This window comes from Heteronotia binoei, chromosome 3, assembly GCF_032191835.1.
Source record: "Heteronotia binoei isolate CCM8104 ecotype False Entrance Well chromosome 3, APGP_CSIRO_Hbin_v1, whole genome shotgun sequence".
NCBI classification, from domain to species: domain Eukaryota; kingdom Metazoa; phylum Chordata; class Lepidosauria; order Squamata; family Gekkonidae; genus Heteronotia; species Heteronotia binoei.
The window spans coordinates 19,908,786-19,926,900 of NC_083225.1; the positions used below are offsets into that span (position 1 = coordinate 19,908,786).

Sequence of the window (18,115 nt, forward strand, 5' to 3'; positions counted from 1 at the left end):
CTGTTCAGGACACACAACAGATTTAAAACAATGGAAATGAAGTATTTCTGTCCACTTCTCCAGTTCGTCAAGCGATGCACTGGATTCAAGTGATTTAGTTCATTTCTTCTTCCAACAGGCCTTTAAAAACCATGGTGAGCAAAGTAAACTACATCTGAATCTCTGCAACAAAGTTTGAGCCCAACCTTTAAGACCAACAAAGTTTTACTCTGGGAGTGAATTTGTGTGTGTGTGTGCCCACAGAAGCTTAGACCCGGAATAAAACTTTGTTGGCCTTAAAGGATTCCAACTTTGTTTGGGCTGCTGCTTCAGACCAATATGGCACCCACCTGAATTTGTCTTCTAGATCTCTGCACAAGTGGAGCAAACGATAAAAAAAGCTGCATACATGGTATTTGTTTGTAATTTTTATTTCTTTAAAATAATTCATACAAATGGATACAGTCACAAACATGATTTTAACCCAAAATATTGCTAGCCTACCACATTACCAGGAAGGAATCCATGTAGGCAAATGAAATGCTGCTACTCTTCAGTAGTCCAGTGCCTCAGACTCTCTCTCTCTCTCGCGCTCTCTCTCTCTCTCTCACGCTCTCTGCATCCCACCAATAATATATACTTTAACTGGTGACAAAAAAGTGTGATGCTTATTTATACAAAACTTTTTACTTGCACCTCAAAATCTCTTTGAAATGTCTTCATTCTGAAATAAGGGGAAATTGTGCCAAAATTAGGAGGAAATCGTTTTTTATTTTATTAAATTATTCTAAAAAATAAGACAAGAAGGTAGAAAAAACAATGCACTGCGTGGCGTAGAAAGAAAAAATGAGGAGGATGGGGGGAAACCGTTGTCCTGAGAAGTTCACCAATTGCCTCGTTTTGGGGCACATACTTAACATATAAAAACAAAGGATCTCCAATGGGTTTGCCTCCGTTAGGGTGTTTTCCTTGGTGACAACTACGCAAACAAACCCTTGTTAAATGTTCTAAAAACTGTACACAGACAAGTACATTCATGATATAATTAACTACTAACTTCTCTGGCTTAACGAAGAACTCACAGGACACAGGAACAGTGAGTCAGGGCACTGGATGGGCACAGACTACGTTTTATACGGAGGAATAAAGTTTTTCCAATCTTCTTTCTTTCTCTCACCACTTTTTTTCTCTCCTTATACTGCATATTGGACCAGTTTGTAAAACGTATATGGTCTCCTCCGGTACGTTCACGGTTTTGCACCTCTTAAAAGTCCACCTGGTTTTCCGCACACTTTCCAAGCTGCAACCGCCGATGCTGGGAATGATGTCCTCTCAGGCTACAATTGGTCATTTGAGTGGTCTCTATCGGCTTCTGGTTTGACTGTTTGGCCGGGGGAAGGGGCGTGAGGCGGATGAGCCACAGCCGGCAGCCCGTGTGACAAAGACATGGCATTGGGGACGATTCCTTCGACGGCTGCAGGGATGCCAGGTGGAGCCACGCTTACCACACCGGGAGGGTACCTACTGAAGGAAGGAGAGGAGGGCAGGCATTACACCTCTGCAGAGCTCCTCTCTGAATCACAGCCGGCGTTAGCACAGCACACTCGGGTCTTGCCTGTCTCCTGCCAGTCCAATTCCCCCACCCGCGGGAGAGAAAGCACCTCTCCTCGCTTCCACCTCCCCTTGCTGCAGCTGCTGCTCGCAAAGAGATGGGACAGAAGCCCCTCCTCCTCTGCTGAAAGGAACCACCGCTCTGCCCTCCCTCGGGCTTTGCTCAGGAGGGCGTCATCAGGGCTGCTGGCTCCTCCGGCAAAAGTTTTATACCAGGGCAAACACCCCTCCAATGCAGGAGGCCTCTGAACACACCACGGAACTTGGAGGGGAGGGGTCAGCGGCAGTGGGAAGTCTGCCCATAGCACTGCTTTATACTGAATCAGACCACTGGGTATACAGTATACAGGGAGGGTATACAGTCCAGTAAGACTGAGGTCAAAGAATTAGATTCCCTTCTAGAAATGCTTTGGGTCGAAACAGAGGGCCCAAAAGGAAATTTAACTATGGCAGTTTGTTATCGCCCACCAAATCAAAAGAGAGAGGACGATCATAATACGATGGAAGGATTAAAGATAGCGGCTAAACGTTAAAAACTGTGTCATAATAGGTGATTTTAACTACCCGCAGATTGATTGGGTCAATATGTGTTCTGGTCGAGAGAAAGAGATAAGAGTTTCTAGATGCTCTCAATGACTGTGCTATGGAGCAGATGGTCACAGAACCTACCAGGGGTGGGGCGATCCTGGATTTGATCCTAAGTAATGCCCAAGACCTGGTGAGAGATGTAAAAGTGATCGCACCGCTTAGGAGCGGTGACCGTAACATTATTGATTTCACCATTTGTATAAATAGGGAGTTGCCCCAAAAGACCAGCACAACCACGTTTAACTTTAAAAGGGGTAAATTCTCTGAGATGAGGAGGCATGTGAAGAGGAAACTGAAAGGAAAGGTCAATACAGTCAAAACCCTTGGGGAAGCTTGGAGGCTATTTAAAACTAAAATCCTAGAAGCTCAGATAAAATATATACCACAAGTTAGGAAAGGCACAAACAGGTATAAGAAAAGGCCTGCATGGTTAACAAACAAAGTAATGGAAGCTGTAAAAGGTAAGAAGGACTCCTTTAAGCAGTGGAAAGCTAGTCCAAGTGAGATTATAAAAGGGAATACAGGCTGTGGCAAGTCAAATGCAAGACTGTGATCAGGCAGGCAAAAAGGGACTATGAGGAGCATATTGCAAAGAACATAAAGACCAACAATAAAAATTTCTTCAAGTATATTAGAAGCAGGAAACCAGCCAAGGAGGCAGTGGGGCCCTTGGATGACCAAGGGGTAAAACTGAAGGAGGATAGGGAAATGGCTGAGAAGCTGAATGCATTTTTTTGCCTCAGTCTTCACTGTGGAAGATGAGAAGTGTTTGCCCACTCCAGAACCACTAATTTTGGAAGGGGTGCTGAAAGACCTGAGTCAAATTGAGGTGACAAGAGAGGAGGTCCTACAACTGATTGATGAATTAAAAACTAATAAGTCACCAGGTCCGGATGGCATACATCCGAGAGTTCTGAAAGAACTCAAAGTTGAACTTGTGGATCTTCTAACAAAAATCTGTAATCTTTCATTGAAATCTGCCTCTGTTCCTGAGGACTGGAAAGAAGCAAATGTCACCCCCATCTTTAAAAAGGATTCTAGAGGAGATCTGGGAAATTACAGGCCAGTCAGTCTGACTTCAATACCAAGAAAGTTGGTAGAAACCATTATCAAGGACAGAATGAGTAGGCACATTGATGAACACAAGTTATTGAGGAAGACTCAGCATGGGTTCTGTAAGGGAAGATCTTGCCTCACTAACCTGTTACAGTTCTTTGAGGGGGTGAACAAACATGTGGACAAAGGGGAGCCAATAGATGTTGTTTACCTTGACTTCCAGAAAGCTTTTGATAAAGTTCCTCATCAAAGGCTCCTTAGTAAGCTTGAGAGTCATGGAGTAAAAGGACAGGTCCTCTTGTGGATCAAAAACTGGCTAATTAATAGGAAGCAGAGAGTGAGTATAAATGGGCAGCCTTCGCAGTGGAGGACGGTAAGCAGTGGGGTGCCACAGGGCTCAGTACTGGGTCCCATGCTCTTTAACTTGTTCATTAATGATCTGGAGTTGGGAGTAAGCAGTGAAGTGGCCAAGTTTGCAGATGACACTAAATTGTTCAGGGTGGTGAGAACCAGAGAGGATTGTGAGGCACTCCAAAGGGATATGTTGAGGCTGGGTGAGTGGGAGTCAACGTGGCAGATGAGGTTTAATGTGGCCAAGTGCAAAGTAATGCACATTGGGGCCAAGAATCCCAGCTACAAATACAAGTTGATGGGGTGTGAACTGGCAGAGACTGACCAAGAGAGAGATCTTGGGGTCGTGGTAGATAATTCACTGAAAATGTCAAGACAGTGTGCGTTTGCAATAAAAAAGGCCAACGCCATGCTTGGAATGATTAGGATGGGATTTGAAAACAAATCAGCCAGTATCATAATGCCCCTGTATAAATCGATGGTGCGGTCTCATTTGGAATACTGTGTACAATTCTGGTCACCGCACCTCAAAAAGGATATTATAGCATTGGAAAAGGTGCAGAAAAGGGCAACTAGAATGATTAAAGGTTTGGAACACTTTCCCTATGAAGAAAGGTTAAAACGCTTGGGGCTCTTTAGCTTGGAGAAACATCGACTGCGGGGTGACATGATAGAGATGTACAAGATTAAGCACGGGATGGAGAAAGCAGAGAAAGAAGTACTTTTCTCCCTTTCTCACAATACAAAAACTCGTGGGCATTCAATGAAATTGCTGAGCAGTCAGGTTAAAACGGATAAAAGGAAGTACTTCTTCACCCAAAGGGTGATTAACATGTGGAATTCACTGCCACAGGAGGTGGTAGCGGCTACAAACACAGCCGGCTTTAAGAGGGGATTGGATAAAAATATGGAGCAGAGTTCCATCAGTGGCTGTTAGCCACAGTATATATATATATGTGTGTGTGTATATATGTGTGTGTATGTGTATATACACACACACACACACACATATATTGGCCACTGTGTGACACAGAGTGTTGGACTGGATGGGCCACTGGCCTGATCCAACATGGCTTCTCTTATGTTCTTATTGATCCATCCAAGTTAGTACTGTCACCTCAGACTGGCAGCGGCTCTCCAGGGTCTTTCACATCATTACCTGGTCCTTTTAACTAAAGATACTGCCTGGGATTGAACCTGGGGCCTTCTGCACACCAAGAAGGTGCTCTGCCAATGAGCCAGGGTTCTCCTTAAGCTGAATGCTGGGGCCCTCTCCTCAGGACAGAAGACATTGGATTTATACCCCACCCTTCCCTCTGAATCTTAAGAGTCTCAGAGCAGCTTCCAATGTTCCCCACAACAGACACCCTTGTGAGGTAGGTGCGGCTGAGAGAGCTCTTACAGCAGCTGCCCTTTCGAGGACAACTCCGCCAGAGCTATGGCTGCCCCAAGGCCATTCCAGCAGGTGTAAGTGAAGGAGTGAGGAATCAACCCCAGTTCTCCCAGAAAAGAGTTCACACACTTAACCTCTACACCGAACTGGCTCTTTCTCGTTGTAAGCATTAGAACAAAGTTTGAGTCCAATCAGGCACCTTTAAGACCAATAAACGTTCAATTGTGTGTATACATGCACAAAACAGCTTAAGCTTGGAATTAAACTTTGGAGGTCTTAAAGGTGCCACCGGACTCAAACTGCGTTCTGTTGCTTCAGAACAACACGGGTGCCCACCTGGATCTTTGTAAGCATGTCAGTATGTCTTTAGCAGGGGGAAAAAGAAATTAATGAAACGGAAAAGTTTTCAGCAAGCTCTTGGTGAACTGGGGGGCGGAGTGGATACTTCGGCTGCCACTGTGCTCCCACCTGTACGCAGCGCCGTTGAGCTCGGGGTGAACGACTCCAGGATCCATGCTGGCCCAGTGTGTGGCTGCAGTCAAGTGTTCTTTGTTGACACAGTTTTTCAGGCTGTCTGGAATACGACCTGGAGGACAGAATAAGACCGTCACGGCCTGTACAAGCAGATAATGCCAGAGAAGTCCTATGTCGGTACACACCAGGGGCAACTTCTTTTGACCTATCCACACTCATCCTGGTCACCTCTTCCACTTTCCCCCACTGCAGGGCTGGGCTCTATCATCTGCACTGTTCAGGAATGGCCACACCAGGGGCAGCACCTGGGATAGCTTCTTCAGCTCCGGCGCCAGGCTGGTGGGACACTTCCCCAAGAGAGAGCCAGGGCCCCGCAGGACTTAATGCACTTCCGCAGGGCCTGTAAAACAGAGACGTTCCGCCAGGCCTACGGCTGAGGCGGTGGCAGTGCCTCAGGATCGGCCTCTGTTCTGCTTCGCCCTGCCCTGCTCGCGCCCTCGTCCATCCAGTTGTTCCAGGAGTTAATTAGCCTCTCCTGGGGCACGTGTGTTGGAGAGCTTTCTATCGGGAGCAGGCGTGAAGTTGTGAGGAATCAACCCCAGTTCTCCCAGAAAAGAGTTCACACACTTAACCTCTACACCGAACTGCCATTGACTGTTAGCGTCGCTTGACGTTGTCTATGGGTTTTAACAATTTTATGCTCCTGCTTAATTGTTACTACTCATTGTTTTGTCCGTACTGCTGTAACCCACCCTAAGCCTGAACGCTTTCTGTTTGAACAGGCGCAACGTACTAAGATAAAATAGGTGCGAGTGGAAATATCAAAGCCAACACATTTCCATTCAGTAGTTTAAAACGGTATAGAGGGTAGAGCAAAATACTCCCTAGAAGGAGACGGCCTCCAACAGGCTTGGCTTCCTAATCCTCTGCCCCGCCTCGGCCTTTAGCGTCTGTCGAAAAGAAATGTTTTTAATAAATATTTGCTAGGTAGGGAGACCTGGATCCTTTGACATTAGAGGAAGTTGGGCCAATATGCTTAGTTAATTAGATGGTCAGCAAAGTCAAGCCAGGGCGGCTGGCTGCCTAGCATTGCAGCGGCGCCGACAATACAAAGACCGACCGACATTTTCCAGGCCAGGGCATTCCCTCAGTCATGTGACCTTTTCTCTGCACTCGATGTCTGCAGGGGCATGTTGTGACACAACAGGGTGCCCTCAAGTGCTTTCTCTTTGCTGAGCCACTGAACAAATCCTCTTAAAACGGCACAGGTGGAAATCTCTGTTGGTCTCATCAATTCGACGCACAAACTACATTTATATCTGGCGTTTTCTTTCGGACGAGGTGGCTTACAATAGCAGTTAAAACATCCCAGCTAAAACCAAAGATAAAATAAACGTAAAGGTAGCCCCCTGTGCAAGCACTGGGCTGCTGTCCCATCTTGGCGTTTACTTGGCAGACTTTTTGTTATGGGGTGGTTTGCAATTGCCTTCCCCAGTCGTCTATGCTTTTCCCCCAGCAAGCCGGGGACTCATTTTACCGACCTGGGAAGGATGGAAGGCTGAGTCAACCTCGAGCCGGCTACCTGAAAACCCAGCTTCCGCCGGGGATCGAACTCAGGTCGTGAGCAGAGCTTAGGACTGCAGTACTGCAGCTTTACCACTCTGCGCCGCGGGGCTCCCTAAAGATAAAACAGCAACTCCCGAATGTCAAGTCTGCTTTAACTCTGGTCAAGCCTGCACTCACTCTTTGGTTCAGGAGAGAAGCATCCTGGGTAAAAGCCATACTGTATGCCAATGCTGCTAGCTTGAACTCTCGTCTCCCTCCCCCCTCCTTTCCTTTGTTATGTAGTTGTGCTTTGAAATGGGAATATGTGAAAGAGATTATAGAGCCTTCTCAGGCCGGGCATCGGGGGAGGTTGAAGCCGAGGAGACGCTCAAGGCCAAAGCAGGCCTGAGAAAGAAATTGTAACATCAATGTGTGAATGTGCCCTGCATAGTACCCCTTCCTCAAGAATCCCTTTGAAGTGTACCTTATATGCTGGCATTCTACTGTATGATCTTTAGTCTTTCAATCTCCTTGTAGTCGAGAACTATGATATCAATAAACTAGCTACTTTGTTATCAACAAGGCCTCATTATTGAATCTACCGACTTGACACCGAAGCTTCCCCTCTGCAAACCCACTCCCTGCAAGGGGTGCCTCTGCCATCCAGACAGGCAGGCCTTGCAGGGCCTCCTGAAGCTCTCCAAGGAAGGGGCCCCTCAGCCTCACAAGATGCGTTTTCAATGGAACGTGCAACGGAATCGTTTGAGAGCAGGACTTTAGCAATCGCGTTTAGCACTCCATCTCCAAGAACTCTGCTGCAGGTTCTGGAGGATTCATCAATCCCTTGGAGGCAAAAAGGGCCCCTCCATCCTGACGCCCCGAAGAAGGGGGGAGGAAAGGCACCTCTGCTCAGCTTGCACAGACCCCCCCCCCCGCCCTGTGCAGAGTGGGGACTACCAGTTCACGGCTGCTCCCCCCCACTTCACCCCGATGTGATCTGTGCAAAGCAGGGGCCATTCACCCGCCTCTCATCCCCCCCTCCCCAAATCCTTTTCAGGTGACTCTTCTGCAAGCCCGGGGGGAGGGGGGGCAGAAAGCCCGCTGAGCCCTGCAGGAAGAACCGAGATGCGGCTCAGGGACAGACAACATCAGCAGTGCCTGAACCCCACAAAACGCGCTTGTGCTTTCTGCTCCACTGATGCTGGGAAAGTGGACCCACTCACAGGTTTGCACATTCCTTCCTAGGTGGGCTAGGACTGCCAGGAGGCCCCCGCTCCAATCCCCACTCGTGCCAGGGAAGGTCGCCAGGTGACCCTAGGCCAGTCACACCCTCTCTCAGCTATGAGGATAAAGCTGAGGAGGAGGAGCCAATTGTGCGAGCCATCTGGGTTTGCGCTGGGGAGAAAGGCGGGGCTCAAGGCTGAAGTAAGCGAGCGAGGCGCACCTGTGATCGCTCTCCGGATTTCCCGCGCGGCTTCTTCCCTCATCTCTATCGACGCTTGTTCGCTGTACCAGGCGGCGTGTGGGGTGCAGATCAGATTTGGTGCATCCTTCAAAGGACCCTGACTAAAACTGAGCAGGAAACAGAAGGAACGTGAGGCTTTGGCACAGGCCTTGCGAGCAGAACGCAAACAGAGAACTGCTGGGTTTCAAGCACGACTTCCTTGTCAACCCTCGAGGCCACGGGGCGGGCTGTGGCCTTAATTTAGGAGCAAGACCGGCTTGCAAAGGGGCAGTGGAAGTTCCAGAGTTCATTGGAGGAAGGCTGCGCTGCGATGGTGCTCGATTGCCACAGCGACAGCAGCTTAGAGTCAAGAAGCCTAACAGCTAAGGCTGCCCATTCTTTAAACAACCCTGGAAACAGGGGGGCAGCATGAGACCTTGTGCGGGAGGAGGACTGGGGACATTACATCCCCTCCCTCCCCCGCTTCTCCTCTGGTGATGAACCCTTGGGGTCCACTCGGAATACCTCCCCCCTCACAGACACACAGCAAAGAGGGTGCAAGGGGAGGGCATGGTGGGCAAACAACCTGGGGCAGATCTCCACCTCCACCTCCATTTCCCTTCACAGGAAGAAAGGGGCAGGCTGTCTCTGTGGGCAGTGGGACATGGGTCTCTCTTGTCCCTTCGGACGACTCCTAAGCACCACAAAGGCACTTGAGTCCAGACAGAAGGGCTCAGCAGGCGCCGCAACTGTGTCTGTGAAGTCCTGGGGAAGACCAGAGAGGCTGGGGCAGAGAGCATCTCCTCATGCTCGGAGGCCTGAGCACTAAACACCGTCTAAGCACCTGAATGGTTCTGACTCGTGCACGTCCAAAGCTGCTCCTCGTATCCGCCCTTCCTTCAGGGCCTGCGCAAGTGCTTTTTCGTCTACTAGCCCTCCCCGCGCGGTGTTCACCAGGAAAGCTCCTTGTCGCATCTGCAGGAAGGTAAAACGGACACCATGGCATTAAACACCTTCAATTCTATACCAGCAGGGTGCTTCAGTTTCTTTTAAATGAATCGATTTGTGTATTTCAGTTGGGGTCTAACTTCAGTGCAATACATAATCCGGCTAACTTTCTTTTTTAACCATGTGAAGCGTTGGTGTTTTTCAGCATGGAAGGAGGTCACCCGGCCACTTCCTCGGCCTCTGCTAATCACAGATGACTCCTGCCGGGAGGGGGGGCAAGGCTGGCATGGGGGGTGAATCAGGAGCTGGAAGGCAAGGGCGTGGAGAGGTGAGAGAGGGTGAGAGGACAAGCAAGGTCGGGGGAGGGCATGTGAGTGGAGGAGGCAGAGGTGGAGCAAGAGGGAGGAGATTCCCCTCCCCTGGAGGTCGCTGCTGGTCCCCTACTGTGGATTCTGTTTCCCAGCTTCCACAACACCCCTTCGGCTGTAGGTGGTACAACATAAAGGTTACAGAAACGGCTTTCAGGCTGACCACATCAAACCGAAGCACCTGTCTGCAGACGTAACAGGTGAGTTCTAACCATTCCTTCCCCTACAGCAGCCCTGCCTCCCCCCACTGAAAGCTCGTCCCCTAGAAATCGTGTTGGTCTCTGTGGCACTCCAGGACTTCAGTCCACCACAGCCACCCTCTGACACCTCATTTGCCTTATCCTACACAAAGCGCTTCAAAAAGTATGAAAAGCAGAATATAAACACGTGCAATGAATACACACTTTTTTGATCTCTCAATGCGCGCTCATAAAGGATCCCTGGCACAGAGTTCCGCTGAATCACAGAAGCTGCTCAGGGCAGGGTCAGCCTAAAGCATCCCTGACAAGACTGCCAAGTGAGGTAGCCCATTCTATCCAGCTGGTTCCTTCTGCCTGTAATGTTAAACCCATGATTGCAAGTCGTGTCCCCCCCGTCCCGCCCCCGTTCCGCAAAGCCTCCTCTTCTGCATTCTGAACATTCCCCTCTGCTTTTCGTTGCAGGGCCTGGTCTCCAGATCGTAGTCAGCTGTCCTTGCTAGGCTCCCACCTGCCAGGTTGCTGCACCTGCCGAATACCAGGTGAGCAGGGCAACGGTTTCTTCACTGCACCAGAGGGGGAAGGGCAACATGGGCACTACCTGGGCACTGGCACCCACACAGCAACATGGTGTCTGTGTTCTGTTGGTGGGGGTGGGCATCCCCTCCACCCACGCTGTGCTTTCTTACAGAGATGCTCTAACTTTCTACTTACCTATGTGCATGAAGACAGTGGGGGCATTTAAAGAATTACAGCAAACTATTAGACTAATAATAACATATTAAATTACTTTCCAGACCACAGATCTTTCCTTAACTAAGTGCCTGCTAAGGTTTTGTAACTTCTGAAGGCATGCGAGACCGTTTGTGATTTGCTTCATATGGCTTTTAAAAACTGCGTTTACACATTTTCCTTTGAGTCTGTGCATGATATAAACATACTTTCTGAAGGTGCGTTTTGGATAGACTCATCCTTTGAATTATGTTAACTTCATTTCACAAATGGTCTGAAGACTGATGACAACCCAGGGGCCCTTTGTCTGCTTTTGCACACACTGGATAAGCAATCCTTTGCACCTGTAAAATTACTGTTAAAGTACACTGGAAGTGCATTACGTGCCATGTGCGAAAGCAGCCATACAGACCTCAGTTCATTTCTCAGCCTCTGGAATATTGTAAAGCCAATGATGGATCCACAGAAGCTGAATCTGGCTACCAGGACAGGACAGGACCTCAGAATTAGGCCCCCTATTCTTTTGGCAGCTGCCAGTTGGTGGGAAAGCAGCCTGCTATGTTTTTCACCAGAGAGGGATCATATGTTTTGGGGACAATTTACAAAAATGTCATAAAAGCCCAGCCCAAGCTGTCCATCCAATTAAGCAACGACATTTTTTGTGAGTACTCTCACTGAACACCAGGGGGCTCTAGCTAGCCAGTCTGTCCACACAAACGTTCTAGTATTTATTACGGCATGGAAGAGATTCTCTCAGTGTATAGTTCTGACATAAATAGATGAATGAAGATCCATGTTCTAAACTGTAGTGGCAGAAAATAACATTTTTCACTCAACAAACCTGCAGAGCAAGACAAAACAGACAGTGGAATTATCCCACCTGAGTAGGTTTTCAGTCAGACCGACTGTGCTGCTGGATCAGCAAAACTAGCATTACAGTAGCTGCTCTGCCCTGCATGCTTCTTGTATGGACCCCTGAGAAGAAGTGTGGGGAGCACTTTCAAAATACTGTTATTTTTATTTTATTTCTGTGGATTTGTATTCCGCCCTTTCCCATAAGGGCTCAGGGCAGATTCCAACATATCAAACAGTTAAAAACCAACAACGCATCAATAGATAAACAGTCATCACCACTGTAGCCCAGGGATGGCCGAATTTGCTTAACGTAAAAGCCACATCGAATAAATGTCAGATGTTCGAAGGAAGGAAGAAAGGAAGGAAGGAAGGAAGGAAGGAAGGAAGGAAGGAAGGAAGGAAGGAAGGAAGGAAGGAAGGAAGGAAGGAAGGAAGGAAGGGAGGGAGGGAGGGAGGGAGGAAGGAAGGAGGGAAGGAGGGAGGGAAGGAAGGAAGGAAGGAAGGAAGGAAGGAAGGAAGGAAGGAAGGAAGGGAGGGAGGGAGGGAGGGAGGGAAGGAAGCAAGGAAGGAGGGAGGGAGGGAGGAAGGAAGCAAGGGAGGGAGGAAGGAAGGAAGGAAACAAGGAAGGAGGGAGGGAGGAAGGAAGAAAGCAAGGAAGGAAGAAGGAGGGAGGGAGGGAGGGAGGAAGGAAGGAAGCAAGGGAGGGAGGGAGGGAGGGAGGGAGGGAGGAAGGAAGGAAGGAAGGAAGGAAGGAAGGAAGGAAGGAAGGAAGGAAGGAAGGAAGGAAGGAAGGAAGGAAGGAAGACAGACGGGGAGGGGGATGAAGGAAAGGGAGGTGGAAAGAAAGCAACTTTAAACGCATTCCCCAAGGCATCGGCTGACTTGGCGAAGTGACTTAAAGAGAGAAATGCCATTTCCAAGTCAGCCAATGGGGCGGTGGGGGCTTTGAGCACCACACAATGAGCCACAGTTTGGCCCCCCTTGCAGTAGCCCATCCCAACAGAACAAAGTATATATCCAGTGGCACCTTTAACACCAACGAAGTCTAATTCTGGGTGGAAGCTTTCTTGCGCAGGCACGCTGGACTGTGGTCTTTCTAGGCTGCCAGAATTAAACCGTGCTGGTCTCAGAGGAGTCCCTGGACTCAAACGTCCTTCTTTTGCTTCAGATCAACATCTGAGCCCATCCCAGTAGGCAGACCTACCTGTTTAATGGTGAAATCGTTAATAAGATGATGGTTGTGCTCATTCAGGCTGCAGTGGAGGGTCACGCAGTCACTGTGGAAGAGCAAGTCCTGCAGAGTGCTCACCCGCTGGAGCCCCAGGGCACGCTCGATGCCATCCGAAAGGTACGGGTCATAGAAAATAACATTGAAGCCAAAGGCTTTTGCCCGCAGTGCAACCGCTTGCCCAACTCGTCCTGGAAAACCACATTTCACACACACGGACACAGAGTCAGACTGGTGTCAGCAAGACACTGATCACACATGAAAGCCCTAGGCAGAATGGCATCGGCTGTTCTAATGAAAGAGTGGGGGACAAAAACAGCATTTGGGTTGCCAACGGGAAAGCCTCACTGCTGCAAAGCATGGTCACGGCCTCCCAGCCTATTTTATGCATCTTATGAGAGAGGCTCTTGCCCACCACTACTCACAGCATGAGGGTTGGAACACTTTCCCTATGAAGAAAGGTTAAAACGCCTGGGGGGGCTTTAGCTTGGAGAAATGTCGTCTGCAGGGTGACATGATAGAGGTTTACAAGACTATGCATGGGATGGAGAAAGTAGAGAAAGAAGCACTTTTCTCCCTTCCTCACAATACAAGACCTCGTGGGCATTCGATGAAATTGCTGAGCAGTCAGGTTAGAATGGATAAAAGGAGGTACTTCTTCACCCAAAGGGTGATTAACTTGTGGAATTCACTGCCACAAGAGGTGGTGGTGGCTACAAGCATAGCCAGTTTGAAGAAGGGATTGGATAAAAATATGGAGCAGAGGTCCATCCGTGGCTATTAGCCACAGTGTGTGTGTGTGTATGTGTGTGTGTGTGTGTATATATATACACAATACACACACATATTTTGGCCACTGTGTGACACAGATTGTTGGACTGGACCATTGTTGGATGGACTGTTGGCCTGATCCAACATGGCTGCTCTTATGTTCTTATGTTCTCTGCTTCCTACTGGAGGGATACAGCTGCCTTCCTAAGCCAACAATGCCATTCCCTGTGTGTACGTCTGTGGCCCTCACAGTGTCAGCATCCCCACAAATCCTCGGAAGGGACTGCAGCGGCAGGGCCGATCAGAGGGGGCCCCTTTTCAGAGTACATTTTTCAGCCTTCTATCAGTAAAAGGCTGAAAATGTCCATTCATTATAAAATAAAGATCATTTGTCTGAACAGTGTGCAATTTGACATAAAGAATTGGCCTGCTAAAGGTTCAGTCGGCTTTTCTTCTAGTCCAAGGCTACGCAAATGAAGCTGGCAGCCAAGACATCCAGAACAGGCACAAAGGAAGTGTTTTGCTAAATGCATAATATGAAACTCAGGGCCACGGCTCTGCAGCCTCTGCTGTTTAAAAGAAGGAAACCTTTGAACCGCAGCAGCTGCTGGGGAGCATCAGCAGTGGAGAGCTGCTACCCTCGGGCTCAGCTTGAGGGGAAAGAGAAGGCCCAACATTGGGCAGTGGGACATGCCTCTGGTCCACACTGCCCACTCAACTTGGACTTCAGCTGACACCAGGGAAGGCAAAACACAGGCCTTGCTATGGAGCAACGGGGGCTTCCTTTACAGCTTTTGCCCAAAAACTCTCTGAGACGTCAGAAAAACTTAAAACCAGTAATGATTGTTCTGTTTTCCTAGCATCAGTTTCAGGCTACCCTTTCTTCTGTTCACCTCCAGGGAAGAAGGCCTTGTAACTGGGGAGAAGGGGCAGCCAGTGGACAGCCGCTTCCTAAGGATCAGCCCTGCTTCCAAAGGGTGATTAACGTGTGGAACTCACTGCCACAGGAGGTGGCGGCGGCCACAAGCATAGCCAGCTTCAAGAGGGGTTTAGATAAAAATATGGAGCAGGGGTCCATCAGTGGCTATTAGCCACAGTGTGTGTGTGTGTATATTTTGGCCACTGTGTGATTGGACTAGATGAGTCATTGGCCTGATCCAACAGGGCTTCTCTTATGTTCTTATGTGACACAGAGTGTTGGACTGGAAGGGCCACTGGCCTGATCCAACATGGCTTCTCTTATGTTCTTATGTGACACAGAGTTTTGGACTGGAAGGGCCATTGGCCTGATCCAACATGGCTTCTCTTATGTTCTTATGTGACACAGAGTTTTGGACTGGAAGGGCCATTGGCCTGATCCAACATGGCTTCTCTTATGTTCTTATGTGACACAGAGTGTTGGACTGGAAGGGCCACTGGCCTGATCCAACATGGCTTCTCTTATGTTCTTATGTGACACAGAGTGTTGGACTGGAAGGGCCACTGGCCTGATCCAACATGGCTTCTCTTATGTTCTTATGTGACACAGAGTTTTGGACTGGAAGGGCCATTGGCCTGATCCAACATGGCTTCTCTTATGTTCTTATGTGACACAGAGTTTTGGACTGGAAGGGCCATTGGCCTGATCCAACAGGGCTTCTCTTATGTGACACAGAGTGTTGGACTGGATGGGCTACTGGCCTGATCCAACTTGGCTTCTCTTATGTTCTTGTGTGACACGGAGTGCTGGACTGGATGGGCCATTGGCCTGATCCAACAGGGCTTCTCTTATGTGACAGAAAGTGTTGGACTGGAGGGGCCATTGGCCTGATCCAACATGGCTTCTCTTATGTTCTTATGTTCCAAGCAGGCACAAACTGGCCATGAGAACACCTAGTGCGGGGCTTCCGTCCTCTGCCTACTTGAGGGTGAGGAGGGCCTCCTGGAGCAGTGTGGGGGGGGAGCAGGGGCCACATCCACTGTGCAAGCGTTCCCAGGGTGAAACAGCAGAGTGACCAGAATTCAGGCCTTGAGGGTCAGCTGGCCTAACCTCTGCTGGACATCACATCCTGATGGAGGTACCTGGGGGTGGGCACAGGAGCTGTGGAAATACAAGCAAGTCCTACATGGAATGGAAGGTGGAGTGGGACCAACCTGCAATGCCCCAAGAAGAAGAAGAAGAAGAAGAAGATATTGGATTTATATCCCGCCCTCCACTCCGAAGAGTCTCAGAGAGGCTCACAATCTCCTTTCCCTTCCTCCCCCACAACAGACACCCTGTGAGGTGGGTGGGGCTGGAGAGGGCTCTCACAGCAGCTGCCCTTTCAAGGACAACCTCTGCCAGAGCTATGGCTGACCCAAGGCCATTCCAGCAGGTGCAAGTGGAGGAGTGGGGAATCAAACCCGGTTCTCCCAGATAAGAGTCCGCACACTTCACGACTACACCAAACTGGCTCTCCATGCTGCCTAGAAAAACACCTGTTATAGGTGTAAACTCTATCTATGCCTTGGAGACTGCATTTCAGCCTGTTCACACCATTCTTCATTTGGCTAGCTAGTCCTAGAAGAGGACCATTCAGCATTTAGCACTCTCTTTAGAACAACGCTGAATTGCTTCAAACAGACGATCAAGGAGCATTCCCAGATAACACAGTGTCCACAGCATCCTTTGAGTACATAGATAACATTGCAAACATCTGTACTTTTTATTGCAATGCATTTCTCTCAAGACGGCTCAATAAGGAATTTGACTTGGACTTTGGGCAAAGCGGCAAACCCCTGGGCCGTAGCAGGGGGGCTGCAGACCCTCCTTGGTGGGACCCTGCTGCTCATTTTCGATGGGACGGCACCAAAGGTCACTTGGAGAACAGACTGTTACAAGTCTTGGAAGAGTTAGTTTGATGTGGACGACATCACTCAGAAATTACCTACACGTTTATTTACGTAAAGCGGCAGTCGTAACAGCACACGAAATCATGACTGAACTGGTAACTGTGAGGGAGAAAGCAAGTTTTTGTTTCGTTTTAAAGAACAGTGTTCGACACACATCTCCTTCCCTCTGTTTGAAAGAAACTCAAAACATTCCACAGTAGTTGGTGAACGTCTACAATCCTAATCCAAGCAGGGGGGTCCCCTTCCTGCTCTCTAATCAAAATCCTAATAAAACTTTTGCTGTCACAATTTCCCCCCCCCCCATTCATTTTGTCTTTTGGGAAATAAACCGTGACTATTTTTATTTATTTATTTATTTATGATTTATATCCCACCAAGGTGGCTCAGGGCGGCTCACAACACATAAAATCCAACATAACAAAATTAGGTTCAAACATTTACACAATTAAGACATTTAGAATATAAGAACATTAAAACACAGCAAAGCAAAGCAAAGCAAAGCATTAAAACAAAGCAGAAATCTAGTAGAGCTACACTTAGTTTCCTATGCCAGATTCGTTGTAGGCCAGTTGGAAGAGGATTGTCTTACAGGCCCTGCGGAACTGAGCAAGAAACTGACTATAAATGAAGTGTCCGACTGCTGAGCTCTCACTGAACAGAGGCACCTGGATAGAGGTGGCTCGGCAGTGCTGATGTTGCTAGACCTGTCCTTTCAAGGTGCTGGTTATTACCTTTAAAGCCCTGTATGGCCAGGGTCCTGCAGACCTTAGGGACTGCCTTTCCCTGCATATGAACATATATGAACATATGAAGCTGCCTTATACTGAATCAGACCCTGAATCAAAGTCAGTCTCGTCTACTCAGACTGGCAGCGGCTCTCCAGGGTCTCCAGCTGAGGTTTTTCACACCTATTTGCCTGAAGCCTTTTTAGTTGGAGATGCCGGGGATTGAACCTGGAACCGTCTGCTTACCAAGCAGATGCTCTACCACTGAGCCACCGTCCCTTCCCATTAGTGGCTCTCCAGGGTCTCCAGCTGAGGTTTTTCATGCCTACTTGCCTGGACCCTTTTTAGTTGGAGATGCCAGGGATTGAACCTGGGACCTTCTGCTTACCAAGCAGATACTCTACCACTGAGCCACCGCCCCTCCCCTTTAGTGGCTCTCCAGGGTCTCTAGCTGAGGTTTTTCATGCCTACTTGCCTGGACCCTTTTTAGTTGGAGCCAGGGATTGAACCTGGGACCGTCTGCTTACCAAGCAGATGCTCTACCACTGAGCCACCGTCCCTCCCTTTAGTGGCTCTCCAGGGTCTCAAGCTGAGGTTTTTCACACCTATTTGCCTGGACCCTTTTTAGTTGGAGATGCCAGGGATTGAACCTGGGACCTTCTGCTTACCAAGCAGATGCTCTGCCACTGAGCCACCATCCCTCCCCTTTAGTGGCTCTCCAGGGTCTCAAGCTGAGGTTTTTCACACCTACTTGCCTGGACCCTTTTTAGTTGGAGATGCCGGGGATTGAACCTGGGACCTTCTACTTACCAAGCAGATGCTCTGCCACTGAGCCACCGTCCCTCCCCTTTAGTGGCTCGCCAGGGTCTCAAGCTGAGGTTTTTCATGCCTACTTGCTTGGACCCTTTTTAGTTGGAGATGCCGGGGATTGAACCTGGGACCTTCTGCTTCCCAAGCAGATGCTCTACCACTAAGCCAC

General features: G+C 49.0%; 1 protein-coding gene across 1 annotated transcript in view; it reads right to left on the reverse strand.

The window, feature by feature from the left end:
• Positions 1 to 394: 394 nt before the first annotated feature.
• CTBP1 (C-terminal binding protein 1) overlaps positions 395 to 18,115 on the reverse strand; it is a 58,050-nt gene continuing 40,329 nt past the window's right edge. The window contains 5 exon segments of the mRNA XM_060233561.1: positions 395 to 1,503; positions 5,447 to 5,564; positions 8,442 to 8,569; positions 9,286 to 9,416; positions 12,746 to 12,960. Coding sequence (XP_060089544.1) covers positions 1,317 to 1,503; positions 5,447 to 5,564; positions 8,442 to 8,569; positions 9,286 to 9,416; positions 12,746 to 12,960 — 779 coding nt within the window. The 3' untranslated portion in view covers positions 395 to 1,316.